Source organism: Puntigrus tetrazona, chromosome 7 (genome assembly GCF_018831695.1).
Source record: "Puntigrus tetrazona isolate hp1 chromosome 7, ASM1883169v1, whole genome shotgun sequence".
NCBI classification, from domain to species: Eukaryota; Metazoa; Chordata; class Actinopteri; order Cypriniformes; family Cyprinidae; genus Puntigrus; species Puntigrus tetrazona.
In genome coordinates, this window is record NC_056705.1 from 16,790,408 (window position 1) to 16,814,859 (window position 24,452).

Sequence of the window (24,452 nt, forward strand, 5' to 3'; positions counted from 1 at the left end):
TAAGTTTGCATATATTAATATGCACATTTTATGTATTCACAATGATTAAGAATAATGTTTACATTACATTTTTAATAAATATATTTTATATAGGCTGCAATATTATGTAATATCAGACTTTAGATTCATGGAAATGTATTTACAGACATAAATTCAAGGAAATCAAAATGAGTTTTAGAAAAATAGACAAACTTTGGAAGTTGCACATCCTATTTCTAACAAATCTAATAATTAAGTATTAATAATGAAATCTATTATCGTTTGCCAGTGTGGCTCTAAAGTGTTAAAATCACCTTGTTATTTCTTTTCCATTTCAAATCGAATATTCCGGGAAAAATAATTGACTAATGAGGTTATGTTTGGATATATTTGGCGTTAACTGAAATAAAATAAAAGCATATACTGATACAAAACTGATAACAAAAATGTCTGAGGTATAATGCTAGAATTATTTTTGGCAAAACGAATAGAGACAAATTAAAAAATGTTTTGTAGATAAGAAAAGTAGCCCAGCTGTAAAAGTGCACAAGACAGACAACTTCAGATGCAGACTTAGGATAATATATCGTTTTCTAAATACAACGCTGTAACATTCTACTGTAGGTGGACCAGGCTAGACTCAGTCTAGTACTGGATATCCAGTTTGGTTCATTTAAGTGCTACAATGTCTCCGTGTTCTCAAATGTTTTCAGTAACATCTTTAAAAGGTAACAGTCCCAATCCCACCCCCCCACTCCCAATCTACATTTCCTCAGGCTGCATTTGGGAAAGGACAGAAAAGACAGAAAAGGGAAAAATTAAACGAGTAGGCAAACAGGAATTCATTTCTTCACAGCAGGGTAGGAGTCAGTTCAACTTTGGAGTTTAAGGTCAGTTTTAATGAAGAGTGCAGCTGGAATTTTAACAAGGGGATTTGGAATTTGGTCGGGTTTAACGCCACAGGTAAATTAAATAAAAATGTAACTAACAAATATCCCGATGCTATCCCTAGTTGAATAATCACGGCACAATAAGATAACTCTTTTGTGTACCTGAAAATGGTGAGTTTAACTATGCACTAATTAACATACATTTCCTAACCAGAAATCTGAGCATTAGATAAAGCCAAGTTTAAATTTTTAAGAATCTCTGTTTATTATGCCATAAACCCATATTAATGGATAAAGTACTGTTAACAGCTAGTAAAAAAAAAACACGTCTGAAAAAATGAAATGTTACATAAATCAGGATGAACACCTTTCAAATATAAATAAAAATAATGTCTGATGCATGCAAGTCCTATTGGCTATCGGATGCAAAATATAAAGTGTAATAAATAACAAACTTAATTAGGACAATGGAATAGAAGCACAATAGTTTAAAATTGACCAGTCCATGAAAAAAAACAATGGTTTGCCTTAATCTGTCAAACTGACTCCAATCCTTTAAAACTATTTGGCTGTTAGTAGTTAGTAGTTGTAAATTAAAACAGAGGGTAATGCTGATTAAAATCCTTCCCAGTGGGGTCAGTGGGGTTGACAGGTGACCTCACCTGAAAGAGGTCAAAGCCCTCCGACTCATGGTGGTCGTAGGGCCGAATGATGCCATCCTCCTGTATGAGGCGCACTGGCCTTAATTTAGTCACCTCTTCAGTCGATTCCGCCACCCTGCAAATCAAGTTAGCAACAGCACATTAGAAAATTCACAAAAAAAATCCCATCCTGTGATCCAGTGTTTTTCATCCATGTAAAATGCGTGGGCAGTGGATGAGTCATTCTTAACAACAGGTAGTGAACAAAATCTACTCAAGTAAAATTCGTCTGAGCATGCCCGAACAGCCTTGAACAAACGCAATGCATCTCAAGAGAAAAAGCGTCAACCTACAAAGTTTCTTTGTGTTATTGCGTGCAGTGTCTGATTCCTTAAGCCCTCTCTCACCTTTGGTTACTTCTACAGCGCGGGCATGGAAAGGCAATGTGATTAGTTCATACAGACAGTGCTGATCAGTTCAGGTGTATAAGATGAAAAGCAGAACGAATGGTTGGATGATTGAGCGCATATGCTAGAGAATCACTGGCGGGGTGAAGGAGGGGGGCATCACTGTTCCAGCTTGTTGTGAAAGGTTTGGCATGAAAAAGCCAAGGGAGGGAACACCGTAAAAACCAACAGATTGGCCAACTCATCTTTCCGGGGCAGAATTAATGACATGGGTGCACAATGTGATTGGTTAGCCTGGTCTTTGACTGCCTTTGAATTCATAATGCTTCTTTTGCTATTAGTTGAAGAGCGCCTGGTCACGCCAGGCAGAGTCCGGTGCATCAGCAGTGCAGTGAGCTCATGCAATGGACTTGGTCTGACAAGCAGAGCAGTCGGAGAGAAGGACATCATCCAAAGTTCACCCAAAAACGGTACTCATTTACTCATCCTCATGTCTTTCCAAATCTGTACGCAACTCTTTCTTCTGTGGAACGCAAAAGATATATTCTTTTCCATATAATGAAATTCAAAAGATCCTTTTCGCATTTTATGACAAATATAATTTTTAATGTCAGTTTGGTCCAATAGCTTATGGAAAATTGCATGATAGTGTTTCTCTGACTTTATAACAGGAAAAACATAAAGATGTCTTTTGATATGGATGTTTGAACCTGAAATTAAACACACACACAAAAAAAAAAAAATCAAATACTTTGCTAAACTTATGATGTTAATAATTGTGGAATTCGATCCGTCAAAAACATCTTTTACGTTCTACAGAATAAATAATTTAATAAATGAATACAGGTTTGAAATGAATAAGAGTTGAGTAAATGATGACACTTTTTTGTTTGACACTATTTCTTTATCTAAGATTATAAGGACATACCATTCAAACTGTTGTTTTTAAGACCATTTCTCTTAAACATAGTTACAAGTACTTATACATGCTTATCTGTGCTTCCTCTCCTCTCTTTATCATCTCTGCACCTGTCTGTGCTGCTCTGCTCATCAGACTATCCATTGGCCCCAAAATGCACCGGTGAAAGGGGTGTGGAGATCAGAAGCAAATGTTACAATGATGGGAAAATAGGCACATGTCGATTAATCCAGATATAAGGGGATTCTTGAACTGTAGAGTATGGCAGAATTCTCTGCGCTACAGATCACATCCTTTGCTTCCCATGATGCAATGCTTACCTTTCAACCATTCATACCCTGTAGATTAGAAATTCATTCATGCTGCAAAATTCACTCTTTTTTTGGACCCAGGAAACAAGCAAACCCAGCTGAGTGAATGCAGAGGGACCATTCACTGTCATGTCTTTGGGTAACATAGGCATAAATACACATACGTTCGCACTCCAGTCATACGCACATTTGTACACATACACGCTCATGAGCTTCCAAATACTCACTGAACTAAAAAGAACAAACACATCCAGGAATTAACTTATGAAAAACATGAAAAAAAGAGTCACAAAATTAGTTAACACACAGGAAAACAAAAACAACACTATGTGAGAAAAAAAAAGAAGCAAGACAACAAAGACAAAAGAGACATAAATTAGGACACTGACACTCAGTTGTTAGCCGAAAGCATACAAGAAAATTGCCACAAGAATTTTTTCATTAATGTATATCATTAATCTAAAGTTCACATCAGTGCTTACAATACAATACATACATACATACTTATAATACAATACATCAACGCATTTCTGCCCTAGTAGGAAAAACAAGATTTCCAAGCTATATTTAGGATGAGAGGAAATGGCCTCACAACTTCCATTCTGTGGGCCCCTCTTAAAACAGCTTGCAGTATTATTAGGACTACATACCAGTATTTAGGTTTAAAATATTATTTAAACCTTTACTCAACTTAAAATCTTCATTCAGCTATAAACTATGTTTATGAGCATTACCATTTTTAGTTAGATTTTTATTTTTTTTTTTGATAAATTCTCTTAGAATTTATTTGATCATAAAGAGAACAAATACTGGGATATTTGGAAATGCAATTACAAATAAATGTAGCCGTTTCTCTTTTTTAATATATTTAAATTATATTCAATTCTTTACTAACCCAAACCTTTTGAGTGGTAGTATATGTACATGGTTGTCAGTATTTGTAGGCGTCTATGTAAATATAATATTCATGTGCGTCTCACCTCTGAATGCCCTGAAATGTACTGCTTGCCATGTCTACGATGCCCCCTGTAGGTCTGGCCACCACTCCAACCAGGCCTTTCCCAATGCCCTTGAAGAAGCCTGCAGCCCCCTCTTTCTTCGCCCCTAAGCCCATGACAGATTATTATTTGTGCATTTCTAACTTCCAATAATATAATATTTACTTGTCATCTCATCACCGAATACAAAAACGATTCAAAATTATTCAAGTACATGTTGCATAAGCAGTAAACCACCATACCTTCCACCGGTTTGGTCACAATTCCTGTTACTCCACCAACCACTCCCTGAAAGAGAGCAGAGACAAAACAAAATGTCAATTCATGCTAAATACAATGGAATGGTGTAACATACAAAGCATTAAATAGAAAAGGAAAAGCTTTGATGTCATCTTGGATGTTTTTTTATTTATGTTCGGTACCTTGAGGAAGCCCTTTCCTCCTTTAGCCAGACTCTCTCCAAAGTCTTTAGTAGGTCTGTTCATCTCCTCCCTCCGTTTCTGCTGATACTCTTTGTCCATAGTGATGGCAGCCAAGCCTTTTCCTACAGTGCCTGTGATTCGAGACACCATGCCAGCTGCACCCCCTGGGAAGATCATGTCAAAACACAATAAACATGTGCATTAAGGAGTATATTTGGGTTTCAGGGAGAAATGCAGGATAGCAGGGAGTCTTACCCACTGTGTGTCCCAGTAAACTTCGAACACCGATAACAAACCCTTCTGCAAATTCCTCAGGTCCTTGAACAGCCCCCTACACACACAAACAAATGCTAGCAATCTACAAATCATAAATTTATAACCTTGTAAAACATGAATGAAAGACAAGAACAATGAAACAAAATGCTAAAATATAATATTATTTAACTCTCTCTAAAATTTACCTTTATTTATAAAAAAAGTTTACGTATTTATATAATACAGCAGGCTGCATACAGAATAAATAATCATGCTGTCAAATGATTAATATATCTAAAAAAATACACATGCATATATACATAAATATATGCTTCAGAAAATCTATATTAAATACAGTTAAATGCATTTATTTAATGTAAATATATTTAAGTATAATTGTATAGAATTTATTTCTAAATATAGAAACACACATCTACATATATAATTACTTTTCAATTTTTTCGTTTCTTTAGTTTAAAGATTAAATGATTTGATGATCTTTTAGTGGGCATAAAATGTCATTACATGCATTATAGTGGTTACTGACATTAAATATACCTTAAATACCTGTGGTATTATATTTGACACACTCATTTCTGTGGATAGGCTAATCTAGGCTACTCAAGCCTGCAGTTATATCTGGCATTTGATAGATAACACTAACATTTGTAGTGAATTAAATGATGAGGCCTGAACGGATGGATAAATGAACAGCATGTGTCAGACCTGGATGGGCTCATAGAAGAAAGCCTCCACTCCTTCTGATAAGCCTCGGATCAGCCCGAATGGATTCCCAAGAACATCCAGACCCAAAACCAGAACGTACATCTGTGTTAGGAACTGCGGAGAGAAACAGACGCTGAACTTCTGAAATTCCTTCAGGTACAATGGTTTAAAGTGAAAATGTAAGCATATTGGAGAGTGTTTGCTCATGTAATGAACTCTGACACTGCATGAGTGTGTATTTAGATTCACCCACTTGTTCAGTGTAGTGTCTGATCACCGCCCACATCAGTTTCTCTCGCCGGTAGAACTGATATTTCACCTCAAAGTAAGCCAGTCTGAAACGAAACAATGTCAATCGATGTCCATGTGAATCTTATTTTCGAAGGGCCTTGTAAGTCGGTATTAGAGTACGTGCGCATCTTAAAGTCTTACTTGAAAATCAGATCATCCACATCAGTGAGCGTGGCACCAATGCTTTTGAGCAAGAGGTTGACAGACTGGATGGCGACCATATCACCCTGCTCAGATTCATCCCCACTGGAGCCCAGAGACAGACTCAGGTGCAGCTACACAAACCAACACACACACACACACAGCTTTTTAGATCAATTATAAACAATTACATGCCCTTTTACAGTTTGATGCAGCTATCTCCTAAATGCATCCTTTTGTAAATAATCTATCATTTGGTATCACTATATTATTCATAGCCTGATAGACAATAAAGTGTTTATTCAGTTTAGTCTTTCATATGTCAGTAAAGATAAGCATGTTGGGTCAATGGTTATTGGATCAATTACTGTAATATCAAAATATATAACCCCTTCCAAACATATTACTTTAAATTGTTTTCTTTTTTACATTAAAAAATAAAAAAAGTGCTCCACCCAAAATGCAATTTTTGTCATTCAAGAATTCCGCACCAATACTCTTCAAAAGAAATGAATATGTGACACTGAAGACTAGAAAAATGGCTTTGCCATCACAGGAATAAAATTACATTTGAAAATGTATTAGAATAGAATACGATAATTTAAAACTGTAATAATATTTCACAATATTATATTTTTTCTGTATATTTTATAAATAAATGCAACCTAGGTCAGACTTCTATAAAAACCAAAATAGAACTTTTTGTCAACCCTAAACTGGGTCCGAACATGCTGTATCATATGGAAGACTGAAACCAGGCCTCAGGTCTAATTTTAGATTTCAAATTTCTGTGACAAGTGACCTTGCAGAGAACATGTGCTGTGTTTTGGAATGGACAGTGCTGTTGGTTCATTACTTTAATAGGGGAGATGTGGAAATGCTCGAAGAAGCTCAGGCCTGAGGCATCTGTCATGGAGGTCTCCATCAGCTGAGCCTGCAGCGCCTCCAGATCCCTCTCTATCAGTTTATTCTGAACACAGAGAAACACATACTGACATCTCCAGTCTCCTTTTCATTCACATTGCACAGAGCCACACAAAAGCAAAAGATTGTAATGATGGTGGACGCCTTTACCATTGCTCTTATAATGGATTAAGTTTATCAGTAAAAATATGTGACAACACCTGTCAGAAAAAAGCAGTAGTTACCTTCTCTTTAGTATCCTGGGAGTCGGTAGCTGGGTTAAACAGGGTGAGAATTGCTCCCAAGAAGCCCTGATCGATCTTCACTGCCATCTCCTGCACTAATGCCATAAAGTACCTACAGAAAAACAAACAATACCAAAGATTGGTTCTCCTTTTTTATTACACTACTTTCCAAGATTAGCATTAAAAGGCTGTGGGATCAAAAAGATGTTTCTGAAATACATTCACTAAGGCTATAATTAAACTTTTGATGAACAGGGGGTTCAAAAGAACAGTATGTATTTGAAAATATTTTGATGAATTTAAAGCATTCTTGTTGAATTGTTAAATCATTGAATATTAATTTCTTTAAAAATAAAAAAATCTGACCCCAAACCAAACCAGAGTTTGTACTTGTGTATATCGGTTTTTACGTTTAAGAGAAACACTGGATTAATACCATGCATTTAGTTTAGATTCAGATTTCACACAAGATCAATTTACTTCATTATAGAATGTGATACAGTTAATTGAGTGTAACCCACAATTTAATTTAGTGAGACATTTTTATTAGATGTGACACAGTGAGTAGATTATGTAATCTGTGTGCCATCACTTACTTAAACTGCATGACTTGACTGTGCTCATTAAATCTTGTGATGATGCTCACGTCGAAAAATGGCTTTGGTTCTGAAGATAAAAAGGTACAGCATGCTCATATCCACTCACTATAAATGTGCGCTTATGATGGAGCATTCACATGCTAAATGGTATTTGTACCTGAGTCTTGAACAATAGATTTTGGAAGAGGAACAGGATGAAACACAGTAGGAAATATAGCTCCTGGCAGCTGATTATCCACCTGGATCAAATAAATGGTGCACATAATAATTGAACGAATGCCAAAAATGACGGAAGTGTGATATTCAACAAGTACATTGTGTGTGGGTGTTACCTGTAGCCAATAGAGCTGTGCACGTAAACTCCTCTGGTGAGGCGACTGTTTCAACTCAATACGAATGCCAGGCAGGAAGTTTCTCCTGATAGTGCAGGAAAATGGCTGTCTCATCAACATGGGCAATCTTCCAAAGTTCACCTGTTTTAATAAAGACAAAAAGACAATGCGATCATATCTAAGCAGTGTAATTATATTAAAATAAATTTTATTAAAAAAAAAAAAAAAATCCTTTATTACCTCTAGGCCAGTTTCTAGTTTAGTCCAGTCTGGTTCACTCTTGCTTTTCATGTAGTCCTGGTAGGCTTTCTCCAAGAGTCCAATGTTTTTGTGGTTAAAGGACTTCCAGCGGTTCTTTGGTCTCATCTCCCAAACCACACCAGAACTTAAAAAACACGATGCAATTATTCTTAAGGTCACTGCACACCGAGTATGCAAGTTGCACGCATTTTTAGCAAGTCAAAAAATAAAAACAATATCACGTTGCGTCGGTCACATTTACACACTGCTGTCATTTAAAAAATTTGGATCAGGTCCGATTTTCTGCTTTTTCGCATTCCGTAACAAGCATTTTGGTAGAAAAGGCTAACAAAAATAAAAAAATATGTACAAAAATTATTTGATTCAGTGTGCACAGTGTTCCTTAGTGTGTAATCAACAACAAACAACTTGTACATAAGTGGCATTTATGTTCATCTTAAAAAGTCAATAATCACAATAAATAAGCCATTTTACAGCAACACTTACGGTTGCTAGGCGTGGGTTTAGTTACCTTGTGATGCCAACGTATGCTATCTCCTGTCTGATGTCATTGTTGATGAGTGACAGGCCCATGTTCTTTAATGAGATGATGACTTCTTGCTGGAATTGCTCCAGCTCCTCTGCCTGCCGGGCTTTTGTGACTATCCCAACATCCTCAGTAAATATCAGAACCCGCTGTCGGCCATCCAGGAAAGACACCCAGTGTATCTCAACTAAGCTGCTGTAAGCAAACTGCCCACACTCGTCCTAAAGAAAACAACATGAGACTGACATGACCGGTAATATCAGTGGATCATTAGATTCGCTAACCCAAGATCCCTCTCTAACCTTTACAAGGTCCAATTCTCCGCTGTGGTCTTGACAGCTCCAGCAAAGCTTCCGGACCCCTGCTGGATCATCCCATGCAAAACGCTGAGCTTCACCTGGTCTCAGTGCCCAAGACTCTTCACAGCCTCTGTACAAGCACAGAGACACACACGCTGATTACAGACAGGAAATATTCATACACTTCAAAAGAAAATACGCCATCAGAAGATCTCTTTGAGTTTTCCTCTTAATTCTGAAGTGTACAGATGTCAAAAAGTACCGATCCCCCTATAGCAGGTTTATAAAAAGGAGCATTTGTGCCTTATAATCATGCAGGTGTACATGCCAGCGGTGTTGTCTTGATAATTGGCTAAAATTAATGTATGAAAACTAAATACTGGAACATAAGGTAACTATAAGGGGTAGGGTTAGGTTTAGGGTTATTACCTAGTTACTGTAATTACTATAATAAGTACATATTATGCTCATGAGTAACAGGACTAGAAAATAAAGTGCTATCATCAGCACTGAAGAAGAGTTGGGGTGTTTAATATTTGTGCAGAACCAGTAAGGTGTCCCGTAACATTTTAAATGTTTTGTAACGATTTTTAGCAATTTAAAGCATGTTTGCATAAATAATAATTTCTTACTTAACAGTTCATTTAAAAATCCCACTGACCTCAAACTTTTAAAATGTAATACATTTTTTATATTTACTTTGTTTGAAATAGGTTTTATTTAGTCTTTGTCTTATTACTTACTACTGACTCAGAATGAATAAATCTGCCAAAACAAGGTAATGTACTCCAAGTATTCTGCACATACTATCAGAATTCATATTTAACTATTAGATAAAACAATGTTTTTAACAGCAATTAGTTTTTGCTATAGTATCAAAACCGGTAAAGATATTTGTGAAACCACGGTATTGCAACAACTAAAACCTGAAACCTGAAATTTGCTTTTCATGGACTTTTTTTACTCAGTCAGACCTACTCAGACTTTGCATTCATCTGTTATATGAAATGAAATACTGAAGCGGTGCTGACCTCTGTCTGAAGTTGACAATGGCTGCAGGTGTGTGATTGACAACCAAAGCAGGTGCAGCTCCATCATAGTAATCGGTGAAGCTGATGACAGTGGAGTGGTCTGAGATATTCACATCCACTATCACGCCACCAAACTGATGGAAACCAAGATTAGAATTAAGTGATCGATATGGTTTAATAAAGGGTATTTAGCTTCATTTTTACAGGCAGATCATGTTCACCTGTTCCATACGCAGCAGAGTTCCGTTGTCCTGCTTGTTGAAGAAGAACGATTTGGAGCTTGATTCAGATCCCACAACACGTACACACAGCTTTCCTGTGCTGGCCTCAGGCCAAAAAGGCAAACACTGTAACACACACACACAAAAATACAGTCAACACATATACTTTAGCAGCACTTCTGCCTTTGATAAAAGATGAATTCTGCGTGACCTCAGTGGAGGAGATGTAGTGCCACTTGCAGCTGAAACCATTGTTGTTTTGCACCTCTCCAACCTCCAGCTCAAACGAGGACTTATTGACTAGCGTGTAGAAAGGACTCATGGTAACAATCCGTGTCAGATTAAAGCTGCTCATCTGGATGCTGACTCCAACCTGGACATCAAAGACATTTCCAACGAGTAAATTTCCAGTTTTCCATCTGAATTACCTTTGCTGGCATCTAACGTTAATTTAAAGGTTAAACTTAAAGTTACTATTATATAATTGTTCAAGGCATTTACTAAGTAGTCCCCGTTTTTGTCTGGACAACGGACACATCCATAGCTGCCAACGGTGTCCAAAGAGAAGCCATCGGACCATGAGCTGGTAGACACACAGAGCTGCAACTGAAAGGAAGAGCAGAATGCAAATTTATGAACGCCAAAACACAGCTTTATGACCATTAAAAGAACAAACATGTTAAGGTTCATTTTGGCATTCACAATTTGATTATTTGAGATATTTGGCTAATATCACTGCACAGGTGTATCCAATCAAACTCTGCCAAAGAGCCCAATCCAACCTTATTCTTGCTGAAGAAATTTTTCTTTTTGAAGGAGAACAGAATGACATCTCTGAAGTCGGATGGGTGTTTCACGCTCGTATCCTCTGCATGATACTGCAGCACGCGGGACGTCTTATTGATGATCCAGTACGGACTGTAAATGGAGAGGACCATTTTACCGCTCACTCGAGACACATGCACACACAGGTCCACGGTCAGTCCTTCCGGTGTGTCGCAGGTGAAGCAGATGGGCAAGAACTCAGGCATTTCTTTGCTAACTCTCATACGTCCAGTCCAGTTGCGACCTTGGTACTTGATCAAAACAAGCTCCATTATTTCACCGCCAACATTTGAGTTCAGAACATCAGCAGCACTGCCCTCCTGAAGCTCACAGAAGTCAGCAGAACCCTGGGAGACACATGAGATGGTTGTAATTAATCACCGCTGGCTGATATAAAAACTGATATTAATACTGATTTTATAATCAATATGAATGTCATACACAATGGTTTGGGGTAAGAAAAAGAAATGTATATACGTTTATTCAGCAAGGGTGTACTGAATTGTTGCTTAAAAGACATTTGTTACAAAAGGCAATCTAAAAGAAAGGTTATTTTGAAATTTCTATCCGTAAAAAAATCCTGAAATAACTATTTTTGAGCACCAAATCAGCTCAAAGGATCATGTGACACTGAAGACTAGAGTTGTGGCTGCTTAAAATGCCACTTTTGAAATATTAAAATGAAAAAAAGTTGTTTATTTAATTAAGAAAAAAGTAATACAAAGCAAAGTGTATGGCAAATGTCCTTGTGTATTGAAACTGCAATATTCTGCACCTCCAGCAAGTAGCGTATCGAGTAAGGCAGCAGGTTTTTGACAGTGACAGCTGGGTGCAGGTGGATGACATAAGCAGGGTCCCAGTCCCCTTCCCCATGGCTGGCAATATGGCTGAGGTCATCAGGCACGGCCAGTGTGTTCACCACCAGTGGAAGGAAGCTGCTGTCCATGGCGGGGCACTGCAGCACTGCGTGAACCTCTGAGCTCACATGAACCTGCTCCTTCCATGCGATGCATGTGGTGGAAGCACGATACAAATCTTCTAAAGGACCGGCAGGCAGCAAGAACAACTGACTCCTGAAGTAATACACAGAACACAGAGGAAAAAAAAGACTAAATAATGCAAAAAAGAAAAAAATTATATATAATATTATTCATAATATTATGTTCACAGCTACAGCAGGAGTCACAGAACTCTTTTAAATGATTGTGTTAGCTTTGATATGGCTAATTGAAGCTGAAGTTATCCAACCAAGATCAGTGTGTGACAAAATTTGCAGTTTTCTTATCAAATACTTTGTTTGATTCATATTCTCTAATGAATAATTTTATATTTTAGAATTTTAGTAAACGTAATCTAAAGTCTCCTGATGTATTAAATAAGAAACCTTCAAGTTTCAGTTTGGATCAGTTTAATTCTAGACTATTATACTATTGCACTGTGCACGTATACACCAAGGTTTCAAAACAATTGGTTTGACATCACTGGTACTGACTGAAATATGCACAGTATGTAGTCAAGGATCTTTACAGTTGCTCCTCATGATATTTGACTCATGTTAGTGTAAAATTCAGATCCAGTGAATTTTACACTAACATAAGTAAGTACACTTCTCCTCCGTCTATACCTGTAAGCTTCTAGGGGAACATGACACTCCTTCTCAGGCTCAGCAACCCCTACATTTACCATAACTCCAAGTTCAGAGGAATACTTTAGAATGGCAAAAGGCACCGAGAAATGGTTCTTTATCTGTTAACACATAAAAGAAGAAATCAATGTTAGCAGGACTGTAGCAAGGTCATTTTCATTAATCATTTCTTTAGTCAGACAGGTGAACAGATGTATGCACTCTGCAGGTGAAATGAGCAGACAAACCTGTAGGGGGGACCGCACTGTGATGACCTTGTTGCCCTCGCTGGCATCGATCTGAAGCAGTACAGAGACAGCATCCTGTTGCATGGGTCCTCTGATATTATACAGTCTTCGTCCAGGCTTACCCAATGGGATATTTGATATCTCACTGTAACCTGAGGGAACTGCACAGGACAGTTATGATTAGGATTAGCATACCTGTAATTCATGACCTGAAGATAATTAAGCTATAGCTAAAATATTATAGAATAATATCAGACATATATAAATGTAATTTAACAAATTTAACTGGATCTGATTTCCTTTATTTTTGTATGATCAAACTTTAGAGTGTGACCTACCAAGAAAGCATTTTTGGGGATTACAGACATGGGTACCTGATGCCCAAAAAATGCTGTCTATGTAAGCAGCTCACTAGGTTTGGAGGCACAACCCTAAGCATTTGTACAGGTTACGAGGTGTATACTGTTCTTGTTACTGACCTATGCTGAGATTGAATAGGCAGCTTTCCTGCCTCTGCAGGGCAGACAGTCGTGATGAACGCTCAAAGGACGTATGCTCTAAATCCACACTTTTATCCACGGACAATTCATGCAGTTTACCCGGAGCGGATGAGCCAGTCAAGCGCAGGTTTGCACTGTGCTGAACAATGAGTGGAATGCCTAATGCATTGCGGATGGTGTATGGGGATTTCTCCTTCAGAGAATGGTCAAACGTGGAGGCTGTGCTCTCTGAGAAAGCCTGGCAAGAAAAAAAAAAAGATCTTTATATGCCTGCATTACAAAGGTTTGGGGTTGTTAATATTCTTTTTTAAAAATGTCTTCTAAAGAAGTCTGTTATGCTAACTAAAGCTGCATTTATTTGATCAGAAATACAGTAAACATGATTAAGAATTGTTTTTTAGTTTAATATACTTTAAAATGCAATTAATTCCTGTTATGGCAAAGCTGTTCATACTTTAAAGTGTTACTGAATTGGTACCTAAAGTATTTTATGGTTATACCTATAAGTTACTTATTAGAATGCATATTACTAGAATATTGGCCATTTATTAGTGCTAATTAAGCACATATTGATGCCTTATTTTACATGACCTTATTCTACATCCCTAAACCTACCCAATACCTAAACTTAACAACTACCTATTAATAAGCAGAAAATGTACTGAGGGAAAAGTCATAGTTAATAGTTAACAAGTCTTACCAAGTGTTACCACCAATTCTCACTATTATCTATTTATTAAATACAACTTTTGCCCCAATAAACCCAATTTGCTGCTTATTAATAGTTAGTAAAATAAAGTTAGTTTATTGATAACTTTATTGATGGGGTACGATTAAGAGATCTAAAATGTGGTCATACAGAATAAAGCATTAATATGTATTTTATATGTACTAATATACAGCCAATATGCTAATAATATTCACACTCATAAGCAACTAGTTAATAGAACTGGTCCTTAAAATGAAATGTTACCAAAAAGATGAATTTTCAGCATCATTAATTCAGTCTCCATTGTAACATGAACCTGATATGCTGATTTGATGCTTAAGAATAATTTCTTATTATTAATGTTAAAAACATTCATTATTCTTAAGATACATTCGTTTTTTTTTCCAGGATTCTTCAGTGAACAGTGTTTTGAATCATAAATGTGTTTACTGTTACTTTTGCTCATTTTAATGTGCCCTTACAAATTAAAATATTTATTCTAATTTCTTTCTACTGACCCCAACTTTTGAACAGTAATGTACACCCTGTAAATATATCACAACATTAAAAACTAAAACAACAAATAGCAATACTAATAAAATATTTTTTTATAAAATAAAAAAAAAGCAAATGAAATACAATTTCTGCATTTTGTGAAATCTTTACAAGAAAAGGGAAAAATTTTACAATAATATTGCATGCTCAAAAAATGCATTTGTTTTCTTGTGTGTAAACTGAATGGTTTACCTTGGCCAGGTTATTGAAGACACCGAGGCAGCACTTGGACACTGTGATGTTCATGGTGTCTTTGGAGCATATGGTGATGGCTGTGCGAGGGTCTGGCAACATAATGAAATCATCCCCAGGAACTGGACTTTTATCTCGAACAGGGTTATTCTTCATCTATACACAGAAATGCAAATAAAAAAAAAGTTAAATCACCAACAGAACAAACCGCAACACAAATGTGAATTCATGTTTATACAAAAGTGCAAAAGGAAAAGTAATTCTGCTTACTTCTAATTTAAGGTTCCACCTTCGTCTCCCATTGTCCACTCTCTCAAGCAGTGGCTCCCAAATTGCATGAGTCTCATTGAAGTAATTCACCTCTAGCGTCATATCTGCAGACACACTGAGCAGTGATGACCAGTTTTGAGCAGTACCCGTGATTGACGACTCGGCAAGCAGCAGGGGAACAGTCCGATGCCCCAAACCTGACTCCAGCGTGACCTGCACCACCTTCACGTTCATCTCAAAACTCTCTCCGTCCTTACTGCTGTCCACATCCTTGAAGCTCTCAGTGACCTCAGAGGCTGTATCCACACCAAGGAACCAGTAGTTTGCATTAGAGATGTTCATCAAAGACCAGAGGCTGTTTAGGTCATCTGATGTCTGCTGTGAAGGCTCTTCTTTAGGTTTGGGTGCCATGGCCGCCATGATGGTAATGACAGTGTTGAGAATGATAGGAGAGATCTGAAAGAGCAAGACGTTAGTTCAACACAGATTAGATTCATATATATGGACAGTGTTGTATACATTTACACAGAAAATTAAATTTACATGATCCTGAAATACAGTAATGGCCAATTTGTATAGTGAGCAAACGCACTTAAATTAAAAAAATTTAGATCGGTAGGATCTTTTCAGATTTTTTTTTTTTTTTTTTTTTTTTTTAGCAAGGATGCAATATATAAATCAAAAACTAACGTTAAAGACAGACAGTAAAGACAGCACTAAATCAGCATATAAGAATGATTTCTGAAGGATCATGTGACCCTGAAGACATAATGGCTTTAACAGAGTATTAAAAAAAAAAAATAATTGCTCCCCCTAACTTTTTTTGAGTTAAAACAAATAAATAAAATATATATATATATATATATATATATATATATATATATATATATATATATATATATATATATATATATATATATATATATATATAAATAAAAATTAGAGACTTATTTTTAAAACATTTAAAAAAAGCAAACACCCACTTTCACTATGACCTCCTCTACAGTTACTGAACCAGTTAATGGAGCATTGGTTGGCATTTTGGTCTCAAGTTCAACAGAGCATGGTCTCAGCACCTGCAGTAAAAACAAATTCATGATTTGCAAAGCATTATGAATAATTGCAAGGTTACATTGCCTGCAAACTATTTTCACTGTGCCTCTTAAAACACAAAATAATATTAAAATAGAATACATTTTTTATATATAGAAATAAAACAGAAATCAGTAAGCATACGGTGGTCTCGGCTTTGTCACCCTCCTTCCTGATAAAAGGGCAGGCGAGTACTTTGAGGCTTCTGACGTTGGCCTTCATGGCCTGGCCAGTGTCTTCAGACAGAAGGCTAAAATCACACTGGAATGAGGCTACCAGTGCAGGAGCATCTGCCTTCATCAGGTTAGCCACAAACACAACCTCTGGGTCCACCACAACCGCTCGCAGCCTGGTCCTGGGAGCTAAAGTTAACAGTAAATAAAATATCAAAATACATAAATAAATAAAAAAATCTTGAAATGTCTGAAAACTCTGCCCAATTAATTTATTTTGTACCAGTACAACTAGTCAGAAAAACACAAACACTAACTACAACTATTTCCATGATCAATAATATTTGTCAAAAATCACATAAAATTGTCTCAAAATCACATTTTTTAAATTCCATGACATTTTCTGGCTTTCCAATAACTATTTTTGCAATTCTGTGTAATGCTGCTAATGGCACAAAAATGCTACACTTAATCTGTGGTTATGCAGCTCTAGAGGTTTAGACACCCTTATTTAAAAATCTGATAACTTTTTTAGCATGAATCTTCAGTATGTAGTGCGGCTTTGCTTCATCATTTAACATTCTTTTAGCAGTAGCACTCATACCTGCTTTCAGTTCACTCTGGATTTTGGGTTCTGAGACATATTTGAGAGGCAGCTGATAGGATTTGTCTCTCTGTGCAGGTGGACTCGTAGGCAGGGCGTGCACAAAAAAGTCGGCCACAGCCAACAGGAACTCCACGCTAGCACACAAATAGAGCTTCTGCAGCACAGCGACCACCGAGCGCTCATCCGCACTCTGAGTGTATGTCACATCAATCATGGGCTCTGATGTCTCCTCATCACGCCTTCCCAGCATCCTGTGGAGAAAAATTACGTGATCAGACCAAGGGAATGAGGCGTATAATTAAGAAAACATTTTGTAAATAAGTTGCATGATGTATGCATTCACTGGATGAAAAACGGTAATATTGTGAAATATTATTACAAATGTTATTACAAACGTTTTCCATTTTAATATAATGAAAAAGATTTAATACTAAGATTTTTATCAACAATTACTACAGTCACATAACCCTTTAGAATTTTCTTTTTCGAAATGTTAATTAAATGTACATTTAAATCCTTATGTAAATATGTGTAAATCACCTGGATGTGACTCTCTGAATACCGCTCCGTCTGTCATCCAGCGTGCATGTGGTGAGGATGGTGGAGACCTCCATGTTACCGTTACTAAACATTTTGCCAGAAGTCTTCATTTTGCACAGCATAAATTCCCCTAAACACAACGACTCCTTATGCACAGAGGGCTAAAGAAAGAAACAGACAAATAAAATGCTCACTTTCTATATCAGTGGACTTGAGTCAGTGTCACTGATGTTCACGAATCTGTAAGCTCCATACACACCTGTGCTGGATCGTTACTGTAGAGAATAAGGCCAAGGGACTCCACATTAAAGCTGAATTTGACACTTTCCAGCAGCTCTGTCTCCCTGAGTTTACCTTCAGATAGCTTCTCCACAAGAATCTCAGAGCCTACACAAATCAAGACCATCCACTGAGTTTCTCCTCTAGGAGAAGCATAACTACAAAACATTTGTGTGTGTCCATCTTCCCTCACCAGTCGCTGTACGTGCTCTGACAAGCACACTCTCTTGCTTGAGGGCTGCCTCTGAAGCGATCGGTGTGTCAGATTGAACACTGCTTGCCTCTCCGATGTTCTCCATCAGAATTCGCAGCAGGACAGTCAGATCATCTTGACTCAGAGCCACCTGGAACACAGTCAGAAAACGTAAAATCCTTCATTAATATGCCCACACTCACTCTAACTCTATAATTATATGTTATATAAATTATAACCAGATCACAGAAGTGGACCAGCCAAAACTAATTCCACAGTCTGCATAATATGTTTAAAAAGCTGAGAATACTTTAAATGGCTTTATGCGAACAGACCTTCATAGGCTTCAGATCTCCATCCACCTCTATGGCAGCCATCTTCTGGTACCACGATGCTGCCAAGTTACGTTTTACAGACAGAACAAGGTTGACTGGCTCCAGCAGTTTTGAACTCGGCTGATTTGAGTCCTGCTCCATGGAAATTCTGAGGATAACAAACCAAAAAGCATGATTTGAAAATTCATGAATGGATTCTGCTCAGTTAATAATCAGATCTTCAAATGGACACATACTGGATATAATTATACTTTGAAAAGTAGGTCTGAAAATCTTAGATAAGCTTTGTGGCAGTGAGCTACCTGGACAGTTTTAGCTGTGTGAGCTGTACATCCATATTATCTATGACAGCAGGCAGCGGACGACCTTCCACTGGGAGCAGAGAGAAGCTGTTTCCCACAGTAATGAGACCCAGGTCCGCCTCCACAGCATTATGGGATGTGGAGGACTGAGGGATTATGATAAGGGGGGCCTTCAGTCTGATGTTCATGGCAAGTCTGAAGCTCTTCTGAGCGAAATCCCTCACACTGGAAGCTGCTTTCTCCGCGGCCTGAGCCGTGGCGGCACTGAGAGCCTCTTTAGCTGCCTGGAAGTTATTACTGAAATTCTGTGAAGAAAAAAAAGCAAAAGTAAGCTAGTGGGCTTGAATCAGCATAGAGGCCATGTGTGCAATATAAACTCACCAGTAATGACATGACAAATTTGTGCAGGTAGACCACTTGAATACAGCCCACGTTGAGTTTCACTTTGCCATCAACCTTTGAAGTATCTGTATACCCAGCCCCCTCAGTGGCTTTGGGTGTCAGACTCATGCAGAAGCTGAACACCTCATCGCCTACGATGGAGATGGCCTAGAGAAGTAAAAATAAGCCAAAATAAACAACAGATATTGTAGCTCACTATACTTTAATGCACTTGTTTTACTTTACTTATACAAAAGCCAAAGTAGGGCTGGGCAACAAAAGGACATCCATGATTATCACAATATTATTCTCCTCAATAAAATAAGAGTTCGATAAATGTTTGATATAATCTTTAAAACTCAAAGTCAAAAACTCAAATTATTTTTACCATATAACAGGTTGATGTAATTTTTACATGTTTACATGTTTTACAAGCTTCTACTATTGTCAATTCAAACTACAGTCAAATGTGCATTTACAAAAGAGGAAAAATGTTAATATTATTAATATTGCAACCTGCGATGGCGTGTAACTTCAGCACAGTTTGCAGTAAAGTCAGGCAAAACAAACCTACTTCACAATAACGTCACATTTTAGAACATGCAGAAACGAATAAATAATTTGTTTTCATCAAGATATTTTTTGTTAAGAAAAAATTACTGGAAATTGTAAGAAAAAAAGTCAAAAACTTGAAGTGTTTGTCATGTTCTGACAAAAAGGATTAGCTTAAAAACTGCTTTCTACAATTTTCACTTAGGAGCAAAAGTCTACCATTAAACTTTATTTTATTGAAATTTATTGTGGTATTTATCAATATCGACGAAACAAAATTGTGATAATATTTTGGCCATTTCCCAAAGTAAATAGAAATAAAAATGTATGAATGGTAAAAATGTACTGTAGTGGTATAGCTAGCTTGCCTTCTTGTGAATTGTTTTAGGATCCACATTCATGACGATGAAGTCACGCAGACGTGTGTACATGTGTGTCTGAGTTCCCTGCATCTTTAGAGAACCGTCCAAACCTAAGCAGAAGATTTACAAAATCAGCTAACCAACAAAACCAGCCTCTAAATAATTAAGAAATAGACTGTGTATAAGCGGACCATAATTTTTTTATTTTAAAACAGTAGAAGTAATGCAGTAACTTTTATAATATACAAACAAATTATCAAAATAAAAATGTATTCTCACCCTGAATTTTGATGTCTGCCATATTGCTTTTTTGGTCACAAACCAACACATTAAATGCACCAAGCTGCATGTTCACCATCAGGTCAATGACGTCACCATCAGAGGGAGAACTCAGTGCAGCTGAGACAGAAACAGTCCTTCATTAATTCATTGCTAAATCATGGGCATGGTTGCCAGTTTTAGTGTGTGTGTATTTACTGGATTTAGCTGAGGTGGTTCTCATATCTTCACTCTTTTTGCTCTCTCTCTCAGGTGAGGGCAGACTGCTGTTGGACAGGGCAGCTGACAGGAAGTCCATGGTAGAGAGGAGAGCCTCAGTGTGCAACATCAAGTCTAGAGAGGAGAACACCACCTGAAGACATGCACAGGTATGTTAAACACCTTCAATACGAATTTCTTTTGAAATTAACACCTCAGTTTCCGAAACAGTATTTTATTTAACCTTACATTGATCTTCTGCTCGGTATTCTGGTAAATGCTTGCAAAGTTGGGGCCATTTCGATCAGCCTACAAAGAATTAAGAAAGAAGTTAAGATCTAAGATAATTGACTCCTCGAAGCTCTCAAAACCTGTTACATCTTAGTCAAAACATCTACACTGCAATTCTAGAATTAATAATAAAGAATCTAATCTGAATCTAATATTACAACAACCATATACATTTAATCAGAACTTAATAGCATGCATTCACATCTCTAGACTTTTAATGGTACATTTATATGTAAAAGCCACCGCCATTTCAGTTGGGAGATATGACCCACAAACAATAAAGAGTGTAATGGCTAATGGCTGAATTTAATTGTTCTGATGCCTTGATATGGTTATGAATTTATGTGCTGACCTAAATAAATAGTTAAAAAGGTAAGAGCCGAAGCCTGTCTAGACATAAAATATCCTGCCACTAGTCTACTAGAATGGATTAAAATGGCATCACTTAACACAATGTCTGTTGTATGGGAAGTTTTATAAATTGTGCTTATGTGATGATTCAATGATTGGAATTATGTGCTCATTTTAATGTAATTCAGAAAAAAAAAATAGTTACCTTAAAATACTTGACTTCAAGAAGATCCGCTCCAGACTCTGCTGAGGAACTGATTATACAGAGAGGTTCTCCATTTGAATCTACGAAAAAAAAAAGGTTTTTCACAAAAATGCTGATTTGTATTTTGAGCTTTCAAAAAACAAGTGCTACAAACCAGGGAACTCCAGGCACTTCATGGAGATGTTTTTGATGTATGTCGTGGCCTCCATGTCATATTTTCGAACTTTGGTGTCAATTCCAAGCTGAGCTACATGGAGTACCAAAAAGGGACACTCTGTCCCATTTTTTGACTTTTTCAACCTTAGCATAACCTACAAAGAGGAAGATACAGGATTCATATCCCGATGCACAATGTGACTGTAATTGAAAATAAGAAATTGAGAGAGGCAAATCACCTCCTTGATTTCAAAATTGAGCAGCACATTGACAACATTCTCACTGAAAGCACCGTTGGTCAGTGCAGGTTGACTCCCTGGTAGGGAGACAGGTAGTGTTTCGATCAGTTCTTCATCTACAGCTTCATCTGTGGAGGAAAAGGAAAGGAAAGTGAAGCCCTTAAAGAAACTTTGAAAGGACAAGTTCACTGACAGGTTACGCCTTTTCATACTTTTAGCAGAAGCTTTCATTCCCTCTACTGCAGCAGCCTTGCTTCCTTCACCAATGTTCTCTGCTAGGATTCTCATGAGGACTCCAACATCCTCCTGGCCAAGAGCCATCTACAGAAGCCAGAAAGATACCAAACTTTGGTTTTCTCTTCTGAAAATTCAGATTGGGTCACATTTTACATTCAACACTTCCACATCCAAAATGCCATGAGAAACTCACATTCATTGACAAAAGTACTCCATTGACCTCCATTCCAGGAATTTTGTTGTACCAAGTGGAAGCCAAATTACGCTTGACTAAAAGCTCTAGATTTATGGGCTCCAGAATCTGAACATCTAAATGAGCAGCATCATGCTTCAGAACAGTCCTGAAGAAACGTCAAAAAAATAAATCAGAGAAAGTTAAGAGCTGCCTCTGAATGATTCTGCAGCACCAAACAAGTCAAGACTACCAATAAAGATTTTTGTTAATTGAAATAAAGTGGAAATAAAACAAATATTACATTAAATAAAAATTATACATGTAGCCTTGGAAACTAAATTAAAATATACATGTTGAAGTACTTAAAATCACTAAAACTACTCTAAAAATCTAAATGAAAAATAAACTATAAAAGGGAAAAAGGAAAAAAAAAGCTACAAATTTGATATTTCGGCATTATTTCTCATATATAGAACTTAAATATTGCATAAAAACAAAATTTAATTCAAAATATTAATATGCAGTACTATAATCATGCAAAAGTAACACTGAAATAACAGAAGTCTGATAATAATGATCTCAACTTGATACACAGGACTTTAAATTGGTTGTAAAATACACATAAAGATCTCCAGCTTCCCGTACTACCTAGACAGTTTGAGCTGAGTGAGTTTTACATCCATGGTCTCCAAAACTGCAGGCAATGGGAAGCCCTCAGCTGCCAGCAGTGAGAAGCGGTTTCCCACAGTGATGAGACCCAGGTCAACCACAAATGCATTATGGGATGTTGAGGACTGAGGGATTATGATAAGAGGGGCCTTCAGTCTGATGTCCATGGCAAGTCTGAAGCTCTTCTGAGCGAAATCCCTCACACTGGAAGCTGCTTTCTCTGCAGCCTGTGCCGTGGCGGCACTGAGAGCCTCTTTAGCTGTCTGGAAGTTATCCACAAACATCTATGGAAAACAACCAATAGTTAGTTATGGATTTGTGTGACTTGGCATGGCAGTTTAGTAGAAGTGAGGGAAGGTCTTAATGTAACAGCCTGGGATCCACAGAAGGGAAATTTCATGCAGGGATGTTCTTGTGTTTTAAAATGCCTGAAAGCCGAATTTACAACCAAAAGTTGCAAATTCAGTAGGGGTGAAAAAAGCAGCACTGGATTGAAAGTCTTTTGTGAGAGAAAGTAGTAAAAGTTGATGATTATATTGTTTGGGTATGGCTGGTGAGCTGTTTCTATTAAGCAATGTAGAGTATGAAAGTTAAAACCAGTAAAATCAAGGCATCCATTCCGTGCGAAATTCTGTCTCAAATTTCTGTGATTTCTACTTCAATATGTATTGTGAGTCACAAGCATACATGCAAATCCACATATTCACACTCAAGGACTAAGAATTCATAAATAACCCTATAGGGGGAACTGCATTACTGAAAGCCCACTTCTTTAACAATAACTAACAGTTAGAACAGCAATATCTCACAGATAAAACTAAGAAATAAATACTGATATACTCAAGAGGTCCATCTAAGAGAAAACAGGACTAAAGCTGCAGTATGTAATTTCTGTAAACAGCAAAAAGCACTGTAATCAGTTCACCAACACTAACATTTTGGGCCTATTTCTGAAAAATAAAAGATGGCAGAATTCATTGTTTAAAAAAAAAAAAAAAAAAAAAAATTCTAAAATGCAGATTCGATGGGTGTGATCTTTTGAAAGTCTTTCTTTTGTTTTGAAAGTCTTTCCTACCTGATTTTGTCATAACTAAAAAGTCATACCAATTTTAAAAGGTTATTTATATGTCAGAGGTGCATATAAATGTAATGCAAGCAATACTGTAATATTACTGACAATATTAGTGACTGTAAACATTGAGGAGACTGCTTCTGTTTGCTTCTAATGAACTGTTCTGTTTTGATATAAAAAATTGTTAAAAAATATCTAGTATAGCTACAGTATTTATTAGTGTTTTCCAGGTTTCAGAATACATTCAATAATTTTTCTACCAGTATTTATTATTATTATTATTATTATTATTATTATTATTATTATTATTATTAAAGCTCCCACCACCTCCTTGTCCAACACAATATCTGCCTACCCATAAGGCAGATATATTTTTTGCATACTGTTTGTATACTGTCTTGTAAAATGTATTCTTCTTGCGTAGTTAGAATTAGGGTATTTTTT

General features: G+C 36.8%; 1 protein-coding gene across 3 annotated transcripts in view; it reads right to left on the reverse strand.

Annotated features, from left to right (window-relative positions):
• vps13c (vacuolar protein sorting 13 homolog C) overlaps positions 1–24,452 on the reverse strand; it is a 45,045-nt gene that overhangs the window by 2,102 nt on the left and 18,491 nt on the right. For 2 of the 3 annotated variants that reach the window (XM_043243580.1, XM_043243579.1), the window contains 46 exons: positions 22,916–23,220; positions 22,286–22,433; positions 22,068–22,176; positions 21,856–21,983; positions 21,615–21,771; positions 21,461–21,540; positions 20,863–20,922; positions 20,614–20,767; positions 20,416–20,535; positions 20,143–20,246; positions 19,223–19,390; positions 18,842–19,146; positions 18,540–18,687; positions 18,205–18,355; positions 17,992–18,119; positions 17,733–17,893; positions 17,190–17,443; positions 16,557–16,774; positions 16,304–16,396; positions 15,321–15,776; positions 15,051–15,206; positions 13,574–13,832; positions 13,095–13,255; positions 12,847–12,968; positions 11,998–12,295; positions 11,180–11,569; positions 10,899–11,003; positions 10,609–10,770; positions 10,398–10,523; positions 10,177–10,310; positions 9,149–9,275; positions 8,832–9,067; positions 8,300–8,444; positions 8,060–8,200; positions 7,885–7,966; positions 7,725–7,794; positions 7,129–7,240; positions 6,837–6,950; positions 5,981–6,114; positions 5,802–5,883; positions 5,549–5,662; positions 4,823–4,898; positions 4,568–4,731; positions 4,388–4,433; positions 4,128–4,251; positions 1,532–1,646 (listed from right to left, as the gene is read on the reverse strand). In XM_043243580.1, the coding sequence (XP_043099515.1) occupies positions 1,532–1,646; positions 4,128–4,251; positions 4,388–4,433; positions 4,568–4,731; positions 4,823–4,898; positions 5,549–5,662; positions 5,802–5,883; positions 5,981–6,114; positions 6,837–6,950; positions 7,129–7,240; positions 7,725–7,794; positions 7,885–7,966; positions 8,060–8,200; positions 8,300–8,444; positions 8,832–9,067; positions 9,149–9,275; positions 10,177–10,310; positions 10,398–10,523; positions 10,609–10,770; positions 10,899–11,003; positions 11,180–11,569; positions 11,998–12,295; positions 12,847–12,968; positions 13,095–13,255; positions 13,574–13,832; positions 15,051–15,206; positions 15,321–15,776; positions 16,304–16,396; positions 16,557–16,774; positions 17,190–17,443; positions 17,733–17,893; positions 17,992–18,119; positions 18,205–18,355; positions 18,540–18,687; positions 18,842–19,146; positions 19,223–19,390; positions 20,143–20,246; positions 20,416–20,535; positions 20,614–20,767; positions 20,863–20,922; positions 21,461–21,540; positions 21,615–21,771; positions 21,856–21,983; positions 22,068–22,176; positions 22,286–22,433; positions 22,916–23,220 (7,242 nt within the window). Of the gene's footprint in view, positions 1–1,531; positions 1,647–1,917; positions 1,930–4,127; positions 4,252–4,387; positions 4,434–4,567; positions 4,732–4,822; positions 4,899–5,548; positions 5,663–5,801; positions 5,884–5,980; positions 6,115–6,836; positions 6,951–7,128; positions 7,241–7,724; positions 7,795–7,884; positions 7,967–8,059; positions 8,201–8,299; positions 8,445–8,831; positions 9,068–9,148; positions 9,276–10,176; positions 10,311–10,397; positions 10,524–10,608; positions 10,771–10,898; positions 11,004–11,179; positions 11,570–11,997; positions 12,296–12,846; positions 12,969–13,094; positions 13,256–13,573; positions 13,833–15,050; positions 15,207–15,320; positions 15,777–16,303; positions 16,397–16,556; positions 16,775–17,189; positions 17,444–17,732; positions 17,894–17,991; positions 18,120–18,204; positions 18,356–18,539; positions 18,688–18,841; positions 19,147–19,222; positions 19,391–20,142; positions 20,247–20,415; positions 20,536–20,613; positions 20,768–20,862; positions 20,923–21,460; positions 21,541–21,614; positions 21,772–21,855; positions 21,984–22,067; positions 22,177–22,285; positions 22,434–22,915; positions 23,221–24,452 lie in introns of all 3 variants that reach the window. The other variant, XM_043243578.1, reaches the window with a different exon arrangement.